Source organism: Trematomus bernacchii, unplaced genomic scaffold (genome assembly GCF_902827165.1).
Source record: "Trematomus bernacchii unplaced genomic scaffold, fTreBer1.1, whole genome shotgun sequence".
In the NCBI taxonomy this organism is placed as follows: domain Eukaryota; kingdom Metazoa; phylum Chordata; class Actinopteri; order Perciformes; family Nototheniidae; genus Trematomus; species Trematomus bernacchii.
Genome location: NW_022987698.1, coordinates 13,728,583 through 13,741,724, shown reverse-complemented (window position 1 = coordinate 13,741,724; position 13,142 = coordinate 13,728,583). Strand labels below are relative to the sequence as shown.

The 13,142-nt window shown below is 44.3% G+C and overlaps 1 protein-coding gene across 2 annotated transcripts in view; it reads left to right on the top strand.

Moving 5' to 3' along the window:
- fer1l4 (fer-1 like family member 4) overlaps positions 1–13,142 on the top strand; it is a 51,278-nt gene that overhangs the window by 12,466 nt on the left and 25,670 nt on the right. Inside the window, exons 9-18 of one of the 2 annotated variants that reach the window (XM_034139188.1) lie at positions 5,455–5,586; positions 6,012–6,074; positions 6,191–6,275; positions 6,362–6,530; positions 6,978–7,158; positions 7,992–8,178; positions 8,936–9,015; positions 9,459–9,584; positions 12,105–12,168; positions 12,290–12,387. In XM_034139188.1, coding sequence (XP_033995079.1) covers positions 5,455–5,586; positions 6,012–6,074; positions 6,191–6,275; positions 6,362–6,530; positions 6,978–7,158; positions 7,992–8,178; positions 8,936–9,015; positions 9,459–9,584; positions 12,105–12,168; positions 12,290–12,387 — 1,185 coding nt within the window. Of the gene's footprint in view, positions 1–5,454; positions 5,587–6,011; positions 6,075–6,190; positions 6,276–6,361; positions 6,531–6,977; positions 7,159–7,991; positions 8,179–8,935; positions 9,016–9,458; positions 9,585–12,104; positions 12,169–12,286; positions 12,388–13,142 lie in introns of both variants that reach the window. The other variant, XM_034139187.1, reaches the window with a different exon arrangement.

The following is a 13,142-nucleotide window of genomic DNA, read 5'->3' as shown; positions in this document are numbered from 1 at the left end:
CTCTCCCCGCCCGTCCATAGGCATGTGTAATGCACTCGCAGAGCCATCCTGTCAGGCGCCTCTTGGAGAGAGCTTTTCCAGCCACACCATCCCCAAAGCACACAAACAGCTGTTCAGTGCGCCTAATGGCAGCCGTGCACTCTACATAACATGCTAGCGCACGCACTGGGCAGAGGAGGTGCAATTTAGCCTCCCTGGCCCCACTATGGGGTGGAAGATTAAAGCCACCTAACTGAATAGCCCTTGACCTGAACATACTCCTTAGGCTCTTGGGAGCAATGGAGGGGTTCGGTCTGAGTGTCGCCCCGCTACGGTCACCCCGGATCAAAAGACAACTTGGGTGCACCGACAGAGCGGTCAGCTCGGACACTCTCTTGGCCGAAGTCAAGGCAAGTAGCAATGCTGTCTTCCATGACAGTGCTTTCAGGGAGGAGAGCTCCAGAGGCTCAAATGGTTCTGTGACCAGAGCCTCGAGCACCAACGGCAGGTCCCACTGCGGGGCGGAGGCGTGCACTACTGGGCGCTGCCTCCTGACCCCCTGCAAAAACCGCGTCATAAGCGGCTGACTGAAGGCTGACCTGCCGTCAAATCCCTCATGGCAGGACGAAATGGCTGCTGCATACACTTTAATTGTGGAATGAGCAAGCCCCCTGTCCACCAGTATCTGTAAATAGGACAGAATAGTGCCCAATGTACATGATAGAGGCTCTAGACTCCTTTCTTCACACCACCGCTGGAATCCCAACCACTTCGTCCTGTAACAGGCTGTGGTGGATCCTGCTCTTGCTGCCTGGATAGTCTGAATAACTTTGTCAGACAGTCCCTCCCGTCTCAGCCCGTCCCTCTCAGGAGCCAAGCCTGGAGAGGTTGGCCCAGAGTGAGTAACGCCCCTATTGCACCTGCGGTGGAAAGGCGTAGAGCAGCTATCTTGGCCATGGCTCTACCTTGGCCATGGCAGGCGGCGGGGCTGACTCCGTCCTGCCTGTTGATGTAAGCCACTGTGGTGCGGTTGTCGCTCCTCACCAGCACATGTTTGCCCTGTAGTAAGGGTTTGCAGTGCTGTAGGAGCAGTACTACTGCCCGTAGCTCTAGCAGGTTGATGTGCCGAGTTTCCGTCAGAGGCCAGCCACCACCTATAGCTCTCTCTAGGCAGGTCCCCCCCCCTATCCTGTCACGGATGCACAGTATCGGAGGTTGCCCTCCACTGAGGGGGGGTATGGTCACCAGACGTCGTTTGTGCCTCTTGGGATCTAAACGACGGCCGGCAAACTACTTCTGCAGGCGAGTAAGTAACCCCAGCGATACCACGAGGTGAGCAGCCGCCATGAGACCCAGAGTCTGCATGATGGTCAAAGCTGTCACCGTTGCCCCCTGTCGCAGTCTGCAAACTGCCTGATGCAGGGATGCCTGTCTGCTCTCTGACAGGGTGGCACGTAGTCTGCCTGCATCGAGCAAAATCTCCAGATACTCCACCTGCTGGTGAGGTATGGGACTGCTCTTCTTCTCAATTGACCGCAATCCACTTGGATCAATTGGGCTGTGTTTGCCCCTTCCCAGGACCTGGCCATGACTATGAGGTCGCATTAGAAAACCCTCATGCCATGGTCGCGAAGCGGCTGAAGCGCTGTGGTCACACATTTGCTGAACGTGCGTGGGGATAGGGAGTAGCCAAACGGTAGTCTGTACTCGTAGGCTACCCCCTGGAAGGCAAAACGCAAATACTTTCTGTGCTTTGGAGCCATTTTCGACATGAAAGTAAGCGTCCTTCAGGTTGATGGTTGTGAACCAATCGCCCGGCTGCCGTAGTTCCAGTAATTGGTTTACATATGGAACTTTTCGCAGGCAATGTGCTGTTTCAGGCTGCGAAGATCCAGAATGGGTCTGAATTCTCCTGTCTTCTTGGGAACCAGGAAGTACATGGATTAAAGCCCCTTTTCTCTGTCCTGAGAGTACACACTGTTGAAAGGAAACCTATCTCCTCCTGAATGATAGATTTGCCTGAATGGAGGAGGGACGCTGCAAAACTGGAGTGAGTACCCCAGTTTCAGTGTCCTGGCCATCCATTCTGTCAGTACACAGCTGAGCTTCCATTCCCCCTGTGTTAAGGGACCTGCAAGCCGCTGTGGAGTCGCAGCTAGAAGCTGTAGCACTCTCTGGTGGCCCCCTCCGCCGCCAAACCTTCCATAAAAGGAAGATTGGCTCATGGGGGGCTGACACAGAAAGGGCCGATTTTCTATTGAGGTCCTTGAACGCACTCGGTGGGCCGCGCGCCCCGTCATAATGCCATCTTCACACAGACGGTGAAATGCATCCATCGGAGCTATACACTAGGCGAGGTGTGTTTTCTGACAACAACTTCCCGGCCATAATGTCCCTGCACCCGCATAGCGCTTTGACAGCACTTCCTGCGGTTAATCACACTCACATGGGCGCGCCCACTGGCTGCCTCCTTTACTGGAGTTACAACTGGGGCGGCGAGTGGGGAATTGTGTCTCATAATGGGTGCCCAATTAACATGGTATGAAACGGATCTTGCCGATTTCCACTAGACATTATGGGGAAATGTGAAATTGTGGAGAGAGATGACTCTTACTCTGGGATAAATGCAATCGTTTTTACTGAATGCATTTTTCACACACACATCACTCTAGAACTAGGGTTACAATACGTAACCCACCGTTCTTCTGCAGAGGTCCTTGGACGCACCGCGGCCACTCTCACGGGGGCCGCGCGCCTTCGTATTAACGCTGTGTTTCACATTCAACGGTGTGAAACGCATTAATCGGAGCTATTATACCAGGCAAGGTGTGTTTTCTGACAACAGCACGCCGGCAATATCGTCTCTTGAACCTGCACAGTGCTTTGACAGCACTTTCTGCGGTTTATTCCACTCACGTGCGTGCGCCCACCTGCTGCTTCCTTTACTGGAGTTTACAGCGGGGCGGCGAGTGTGGGACAGTGTTCTGTCCTCTGAGGATGAGCAAGAAGCAGCATACACCAAGCTGCGAATACTCCTCGAATAATTGAAATGGAAACTGAGCAATCTGGTGCCACTAAATGTTTTTAAAGCTCGGTTGGATGCTACTCAATCGGAAGCTGTTGGTACCTGTGCATGTGGATAGTTATGTAAATTGTAATCCCTGTAATGATGCTGTATGATGTCCTTTTTGTTGTTCTGTTTATGTTTTTATGTTTCATGTGGAACCTACTTGAGCAGGTCTCCCTTGAAAAAGAGATCAATGATCTCAATGGGATACACCTGGATAAATAAAGGTTTGAAATGAAATGAAATCCACGTGACCAAGGAAATCGATCCAAAGAACACTTCCGTATACACGGGGGCTCCCAGGAGATCATCACGGTCTTTTTGGAAAGTGCCATGCGGCGTGATCCCCCAGGGACATCACACGGCAAGCCGCGGCGGCCACACCGTAGACCAAGCTATCAATTCGGCCGATGCTGCGGCCAAATAATCGCTCTGATCCGGTGAAGTGGGCGCGTCTTGCAGAAGAGCAATGATCGAGACGCCCAACACACCCGTGTTTATTTGCAGCCGCCCTGTCACGCGGCAGCGGGGCAGAGGCTCTCTGCCCAGCCTGCTGCTTGCTGGTTGCAGATGGGCTGCCACGCTCCGCCGACATGGTCATCACCTAGGGGGAAGTACAGACCTGGGTGGTGGACTTCCATGGACGCCGGACCCGGAAGTGCCCGACAACGAAAAGTCCTCGTCATCCTCCTCCCCGGCAAACGGAGCCATCCGCCCCGCTAGAATGGCGAACGTGAATGGCGAACGTGAATGGCGAACGTGAATGGCGAACGTGAATGGCGAACGTGAATGGCACCGCCTCGGCCATATCCTGGTCCCCCAAACACTCGAAGCAGAGGTGGTGGGGATCGGCGCCCGCTATTAATCCAGGGCACGAAGGTATGATAACTCTTTCTTCTTCTTTCAAACGTTTTACTTTCTCTGTCAGTTGTTGCTCGCTTGCTGAAGAGAAAAAGGATGACAGTCGGGAGGCGTAGCCACCTTATATACTGTGGGCCTGCACGCGCATTCAGGTAGGCTCGCCCCGATTGGCCGGCTACGTGTATGCAACTCAGTAGGTGAATCCTTGCATAGCATGGTAGAGAGTAGTACCCATAGAGTCCAGTAGAGGGCGGAGCCTGTGTGATATATAACTGAGCTAAACGTTTTTTGTTTTTTTTAAAACTAAAGTTATTTTCTCGCATTTTGCCTTTGAAGGGGCACATTTATATTTGGTGGCCAGATGCATCTGAAGGTCACCTAAGGTTCTTCTACACCCTTGTAAAGGGAGGGTTATTTGTTGAATATTGACTGAACTCTCACAGCAGCCCTGCAGGTCGTATGTAATCCTGTTTCTCAAGTCCACAGAACATTCAGACTAGATGGGAAAACTGCCATCAACCCTGCATTAACCATGCCGAGTGTTTGGGTTTGACAATCAGCCTTAGTCTCTCTTCCAGCAGCCTGACTCCTATTGGAGCACACATTCTGGTTTATCATTTTCACAACTGTGACTACTTGTCCAACTAAAATTACCTTTTTTTAGATGCCCCTCAAGTGGAGATTAATAGCGGACATACCTCCCAGCCATTCAGAATAAAATATATTTTTCTAAATCACAGAGGCATTGGCCGGTCAGTAGAAGTCACTTCTGATGGGAAAAAGAAACAAAAACTGGATTTCAGGAATTCAGCTCTGGAATTAAAAAAAAAACATGTATTCTATAAACTACTGACAACATTTCTCTGTGTTGGAATTCAACAGACACTGGAATGGAATGTCTGCCAAACATGTAGAGATTGAGATTTAAAAAAAATTAAGTGGTCTCTTGATTTTTTCAAGAGCTGTGTATTAAGCGATTAATTGTTCTTCAAATATTCCCCAGAAATATACAGCTTTAGTATGAATTACTGTACAGTGTATTCATTGTAAGTAACAAAACAGTTACTTGGAACAAGTTGACTCCATCACACAGAGGCCTCCCATTTTAGGCATATGCAACTTGCTTGGTCACCCGTTATCAGTGTCAATGCATTAAGGTCTGTTTCTGTGTGTGTGTGTGTGTGTGTGTGTGTGTGTGTGTGTGTGTGTGTGTGGTGTGTGTGTGTGTGTGTGTGTGTGTGTGTGTGTGTGTGTGTGTGTGTGTGTGTGTGTGGTGTGTGTGTGTGTGTGTGTGTGTGTGTGTATGTGTGTGTAGGGAGGCGTGTGGCGCAGTGGACAGAGCCTTGGTGTTGAGATCAGGGGTCACAGGTTCAAACCCCACTGCAGTCAGCATGTCGTTGTGTCCCTGGGCAAGACACTTCACCCCAAATTGCTCCTGTGGGGATTGTCCACAGTATTGAGTATGTAAGTCGCTTTGGATAAAAGCGACTAACAAGTAACATGTAATGTAATGTGTGTGTGTGTATTTTCTGTTTGTGTGTTTGCAGGTGAATGTGAACATCCTGGAGGCTCAGAAGCTGGTTGGAGTGAACATCAACCCTGCAGTTTTCATCAGAGTAGGAGATCAGAAAAAACACACAGCGACACAGAAATCCACCAACTGCCCCTTCTACAACGAGGTAGTGCAGAGAGGAGACAGTACAGTACAATACAGTGGTGTACTGTAAAATACAGTATCGTAAAGTATATTATAGTACAAAACAGTAGAGTAAAATCCAGTACAGAAAGAAAATGAACAGTAAAGTAAAGTACAGTAAAAAACAAAAACAATACAGTACAGCAGTGTACAGTAAAATACAGTCTAATGAAATACAATAAACTACATTAGAGTACAGTAGAATACAGTACCGTAAACGTACGTACTGTAAGTAGAGTAAATACAGTACAGAAAAATATGCTACAGTACAGTAGAGTAAAATAGAATAAATGACAATACAGTAGAGTTGTTTTAAGTAAAATACAGTCCAATACAATTAAATACAGTGCAGTAGAATAAAGTGTACAATAAGTATATAACAGCTGTTTACCTTTTCTTGTCTTCTAGAACTTCCAGTTTGAGTTTCAGGAGACTCCACAGGTCCTATTTGACAAAGTCATCGAGATAAAGGTCTGTTTTAAAGTTTTATTGTATGTTTTGCTTCTGTTCCTACTGCTGTTAACCTGATGAGAGTTTTGGGAGGGGCCCGAAAATTCTCACCTCTGGTTGACGTCCCCTGCTCTCAGGTGTTTCACAGGCGGACCCTGGCCTTCCTGATGACCCACATTGGGACCTTTAAGATCGACATCTCCACCGTGTACAACCAGCCAGGTACCAGCCCCGTTGCACTGCAGCACTCTGATATAAAATACTGTACACTACCTTCTGACCTTTGACCTCTGTGCCAAACTCTCCAGACCACCGCTTCTACCAGAAGTGGGCCCCTCTCACGGACCCGGCTGACACCAGATCAGGGATCAAAGGCTACGTGAAGGCGAGCCTCAGCGTGCTGATGAAGGGAGATGCTCTGAGCATGGCCAGCCTGCCAGCCCCCTCCTCATCCTCAGCCAGTGACGACATAGAGAAGTCAGTAACAGCACACTATGGAAAATTGTTCTTCATCGTCATATGAATCTTGATTTTATTATATCAGGGTTTGGGAGAATACTCAATTCTGGGTGTCTCTTGTTCTTTAAGCAACAAATGATAAAACCTCTTCTCTCTCTATTATCCCACTTATTACACGACTACACTGAATAAACTAAAGTGTTGACTTTAATTAAATGTATTATGTCAACAGATTTCACATAACTGTTTTTAGGTGAGTTGAAAGCAATAATATTAAGTTGAACCTAATATTTTCTATTCAAACTTGATATTATTGCTTTCAACTAAGCTTATACAGTTATGTGAAATCTGTTGACATAATACATTTAATTAAAGTCAGCGCTTCGTTTTTTCAGTGTACGTATTATCTAAAGTGTGAGATGCAGCTGTGATTGGCTCTGGGTTCTGACGTTGTTTTCCTTGCAGGAACCTGCTGCTTCCTCGTGGAATGGCTTCTGAGCGTCCGTGGGCTCGGTTCCGTGTCCGGATCTACCGAGCCGAGGGTCTGCCCACCATGGAGGCGGGGCTTATGGCCAAGATGTCGAAGGCCACTGACCGCACAGTCTTCATTGACCCATACGTTCAAGTGACCTTCGCTGGACAACAGGTACTGAGTCAAAACCAATTGTTGTAGATTTTTTCTCCTCTAAGTACCTTTTAAAGAACTCAGAAACTTAATTCCTGTACTTTATTTTGAGCCCCTAGAAAGCTCTTTGCTTTTAGGGGGAACTCAGGATGGAGCACACATGGCTGGACGTCACTCACATTTGAGAAAAGAGTACTCAGATCCATTTCTTAAGTAAAAGTACTATTACAACCATTTTGAAATAATCAATTATAAGTTAAGTTTCTGCATCCAAAATCTTACTTAAAGGTGGGGTATGTAATTTATTTCAGAAACACTTTTTGTTATATTCCATGGAATGCTCTTAACATCCCGATAGCAATGAATACATTAAATGCTTTGACAATAAATACATAAAAAATGTCATCTGTGGAAGCCGTGGCGCTGTAAAAAGCACAACCAATCACCCTAAAATAACTGGATGGCCTACCTGCCTGTCAGCCTTCCATCTGTACACAAACTTATCTCGTGCCCTCATTGGTCATGTGCGCGTTCGTGTGTGTTGGAGGAGGGGCTCTGTAAGGAAGTCTGAAGGAAGAGGCAGATATTTTCCGGTTGTGTACTTTCAAATTCTAGCGCACTCGAGCTGGTTTCTCCAAAATTACATACCCCACCTTTAAGTCCCAGGCTCCCCCAACAATGCAATATAATACACCTAAAACATAAAAGGAAAAAAAGAAATACAAATTGTGCAAGTGGTGCAATTTGGTTGCAAGAAAAATATATAATAATACTTCAACTTCAAGTATCCAATTCTTACAGGTTCTTTAAATGTGTTGGAAACACACAGAAATAAGCAGTATTTTTTCAATCAGGGGGAGACGTCGGTCGCCAGCGCCACCAGCTCTCCCGTTTGGAACGAAGAAATCTCCTTCATCGAGCAGTTTCCTCCTCTGGCTCAGCGAATCAGAGTCCAGGTCCTTGATGACGCCAAGATGGGAGACATCGCCCTGGCAACGCACTTCCTGGACCTGCAGCAGATTTCTGACCCCACCAGGAACGGTATAAACCCAATGTTTACATTTTTAATAGAATGGTACTATAATAAACATCAGACACCACACCTTCTTAGAGAAAGTTATTTATCTGACACAGTCTTAAATTAGAGAAAGCCCTATATTCTAATTTATTTGAATACAATATATTCGTGCTTAATTTTAAGGACATAAACCCAGTAAGAGGAAATACAATAGATAAATAAAGAAAAAAGAAAATTGAAAAAAGAAAAAAAAAAGATAAAAAGACATTAAGAAGAACTATTGTTAAGAAAACATGTACAGTATATCTGAATTAAAGTCGAAGAGCAGTGCAGTTTTAAAGTTTTGTGCAACATTGTCAGAGTAATGTGCAGAGGCTCACAGTATGGAGTAGGAGAAAAAGCTTGTTTACAGACATAGTTCCCCAATGCAATAATTTAATGCATAGTACCTATGGGAGATATTAAGAGGTTGAGGTTTTATTTCCTGCCAGAGGAGAACAATTGAAACTGGAATCAGTGAATGTTCATTTTGTTAGTTTCAGGATAAAATGTGTTTTTATCCGAGGGGTAGGACATACTGTATATCAGCTGTTTGTTGGCTGTGACTTGTCCTTCAACTTGCAGGGGGAAAACCTAGGTGGGGGCATCTGTAACTTTTTTTAAATGAAATTGAAATGTTTATTTTGAGCTTTTCCGATAGATCAGCTTTTACTTGTGTTTCTCTGAACAGAGCTGTTTTAAAGAATTTACATGATTAAGAAAACATCTTTCTGTGTGCAGGGTTTAACCCGACCTTTGGCCCATGCTGGGTGAACCTGTACGGTTCCCCTCAGAACTCCACCCTCGGAGACATCCACCAGGTAAACCAGATACGACAATTCAATCCGACATTTACATACTCTCATGTCTGCAGAACTCAGTTCATCCAAGCCAAGAAATAATTCAGCACATAACCCTCTGATGGAAACACAACTAGAATGTTTTACACTACAGTATGTTGTACAGATACAAAAAAAAGGCATAGCAAGTTTGTTTGTAGCTACTGACTTCATATTGACCGTACAGAATGTTATCAATCTTCTCCTGTAACTCTTGCCAAGAGAGTGAATAAAAGTATTGCCCAAAAATGCGGAATTTTTACTCCACAAATCATTAGCTGTCCTTTTCAGTCCGCTTAAGTCTGGGACTGTTGTGTCATGGTGATAGTGGGGACAGCGGGGTTTGTTTGCAGCCTGTAATTCTACATCCCAGTTTAACTCATTTGTATAAACATTTTTTTTCCTGACTGAACTCTCTCTTCCAGGCTTTAAACCAGGGTTGGGGTGATGGCATCTTCTACCGCGGTCGAATCCTCCTGGCTCTCTCTGTGGAGGTGTACACCTCCCCTGCTGCCATAGCACCAGATAAACCCTCTGCCGCTTTGGGGAAGGTAACTCCTGCTTACTGTTTTTAAATAAGAGTAACCTCAGAGGGTCAATCCAAAATCCCAACCTTATATTCATAGTAAGAATGTAGATTATACGTAGTGCGTTCCTGCTGCATAGTATGCAGATTTTCTGTATGCAAGAAAAGCCCACAGGTATATCCGATAAGCGACAATATCTGAGCATAAGAATTCTTTAAAAAAAGCATTGAATACTGCAGACTGTCAAATGGCGGTTTTCGGGGTCTTGAATTTTGAATAATTAACAGTTTGAAATACAAATATTATGGATGATGGCAACTGGTGTAAATTATAAAATACACAAAGCTTACAAATAAAATGGACTGTAGCAAAAATATTGATTACAGACATATTTAACAGAATAATACAAAAAAACGTGAAATTTAGTGAATTTAAGCAATTAGGTGCCAACTATCTTCATTCAGCTCAGACAGGTAACTTTGTGATCGATAATGTAATGTTAGGCAGAAAAGACGTTTTGTCGGAGGTTACTTAAGTTTAAACAGTCAGCTGGTGATAGCATACTTAAACGTTAATTTCCAGGCAGTACAGTATGTGGTACATTCAGTTTGATTATGTATATGCAGCAGTGGCGTAACTATCGACGGTGCAGCCGGTGCATTGCACCGGGGCCCCAGAGCCGGCCAGGGGCCCATGCAAAAAAGAAAACATATATATATTCTTTTTTGGGGCTCTAATGATATTTTTTGGGGCCCCAATGGCATTGACTGGTTCACGCAGTCTTCAAAGTAACCAAGCAACCTAAATTAATTTGTAATTTGTCTGTCCAATGACCTTGCTCCCTTTCATGTCATGCGATACCTTGCGTGATGAGCGAACCGTTTAATCAACATCAAAAGTTATAGGTACTATAATATAGCTATAGCAGCAGCAAGTTCGGCAGCATTATAACAAATTGAATAGCTTGCATTTATAATGTACAGCAAACCAAAAGACAAGAGCGGCGCTCAAAAGAGAAAGGACAAGAGAGAACAAGGAGATGTAAAGGCTAAACTGACAAAATTAGACAGACTAAAATACTGGAAAACATGAATGACCATACCTGTCACTGTTGCGACCGCAGAACGCTCATTCTCAAAGCTGAAATTGATTAAGACGTATTTAAGAAGCAGCATGGGACAAGAACGACTCAGTGGATTGGCAACACTCTCAATAGAGAACAGAAGTTAGACCTGAGCAGCATTGTTGACGACTTTGCTGAGCGCAAGGCCGCAAGATTAACTTTTAATAATAATGGCTGAATAATGGTGAGTGTAGCTTTTCTCTTGTTATGGAGAGGGATCGGAGATTTAAATCTGTCGCAATGTAATTGTGACCTCTCTTATGTTGGAAAATGCGCATGGTGCGCACCTATGTAACCTGTGTCTGTGATAACGTTTGGCCGCTGTGCCATGATGAAGAATGATTACTTCTGTGATTGTGTGATTAGTTCGCTGTGCCGTTGTTTTTTGAAGCATGATTTTTTTTTAATAGTCTAATAAATATAAAATCATTGCCAGTGCTATCAGTTGCAAGTGTGTATTTGTTGTAATAATGACAACTTGATTTGAAGCCTGTGTGTGTGAGGGGCAGCACTGTGTGTGTGTGAGTGAGAGTGAGAGTGAGAGGGTGAGAGAAAGAGAGAGAGAGCGCGCGCGCCAGGAATAATGCCGAAGCGGTGTGCATACAAGATCCGTTTATTCGCCATGGATGTAGGCTAGGCCTAATCAGAATTATTTCAAGTCCAGATTCAATGTTGTTTGCATAAGTAGGCTATATTTTTCGTTTCGTTTATTTAATAAGTTAATTTCAGGACAAGTTTGGGAATTTTGTTTGTTTGTTATGAGTTTTAAATAGATTTTGAAAGTGGAGAGAGAGAGAGAGAGAGAGAGACGCAGCGCTGTCTGCTTAGTTGCAATACTGTAGCTCGAGCATTTATGCAACTTAGGCCTATAAATTGTTTATGTAACTTATATGCCTGTGTGTCCATGGTTTTGAGTCTGTGTGTGTTGAGCGCAGCGCCGTCTGCTTTTTGCAGTACAGTAACTAAAGTAGGACTAAGCATACCGGTAGTTTCTGTGGACCTGTCTGCCCGTTTTGTGAGTGCACTGCGCGCGTGCGCACTTGTGGTATTGTTTGGGATGACCTAATTAAAATAGCGTCCACCTAGTAAAAAAATCCCAACTACACCACTGGTTGGCGCTTCTGAGTGGTTGTGTGTGTCCTTGCTTGGGGGGGGGGGGGCCCAAAAAAATATTTGCACCAGGGCCAATCACAACCTTGTTACGCCACTGATATGCAGTACATTAGCCAATTTTGTCCTTTAAACGAGAACAAAACATCAGTTTTGTGGCATCCATTTCCGGTTGCATGTTTCATCTAAGGCAGGATGTTTTTACTTTGGCAACCACTATATCAAACCACATAATATTTGACCTTAATGATACTGAACTGAGCTTAGCAATCATCTCTTCTCATCTCACTGACTCTTTTATGTCCTTGAAGGTTAAAGGAGCATTTGGGAAGCTGGGCCTGAAGAAGAAAAGCAAGAGGGAGAAGAATAAGGAAGGTCTGTCTACTGAGTCTGACCCACACAAGTCGTTCCCCATGGTCTTTTAGGTATGTCCTGGTTGGGAGAACCCCACATGTATTTGTAGTTTATACATTGTTTTTCTTCCTTGTTGCAGTAGCGTCTTCTAGCGGATTGGTTGAGGAGTCAGGAGATGCAGGAGTTGAGGTACCAGAAGCTGTAACTGTGGAGGTCGAGGAGACCCATCCACTTCCTGAGGTCAGTGCTGCCACCACCGCCTTCTAAAGCTAGTTTGGGTAATCTAGAAGAGCTAGCAAGAGTACAGTAGATTATGACATTATACAAGTGGAAAACCCCAGTGTCAAAAACCCTTTTCCAATTAAAGCAGCAGGCATCACTAGCTCCTACTGTATGGTCGCTAAATATAGCAAAAATAAATTCACACACTTCCTCAGAAGATACCACCCTTAAATTATTGTCATGAACATAAACATATCATAATGTGCATAAACAATAAACATGGAATTGTTGGCAAACACAGCTGTTAAACTGGGTCTGATACACTCGATATCAAAATCAGATTCAGAAATCCTTAATTGGTCCCACAGTGTTGAAATGTACAGGGACAGTACAGATGAAAGGCTAAGTATGCTCGCATATTAAATATTGATGATAAAGAGGCCAAATATGTGTAATAAAATATTAAAACACAACATGGTAAAAATAAGTAGCAGCAGTAAAAAAGGTCAATATAAATATAAGAACCCAAGAGACCTAGCAGTCACTAATAACAATAAATACTTTAAAATCTTATATTTCAGAATTCAGAACAAATATTTCAGAATAATTTCAACTCAAATTAACAATTTGGAATGAAAGAAAACATTGTTTTAGCTTCTTTTTGCTTTTATTTATTACTACCCTTCTTTCTCTAATTGTCTTTTGCTCATTTTTGCCTCTCCTCCCCAACATTTATTTCATCATCATCTGCATAGAATAAACTAGCAATATTC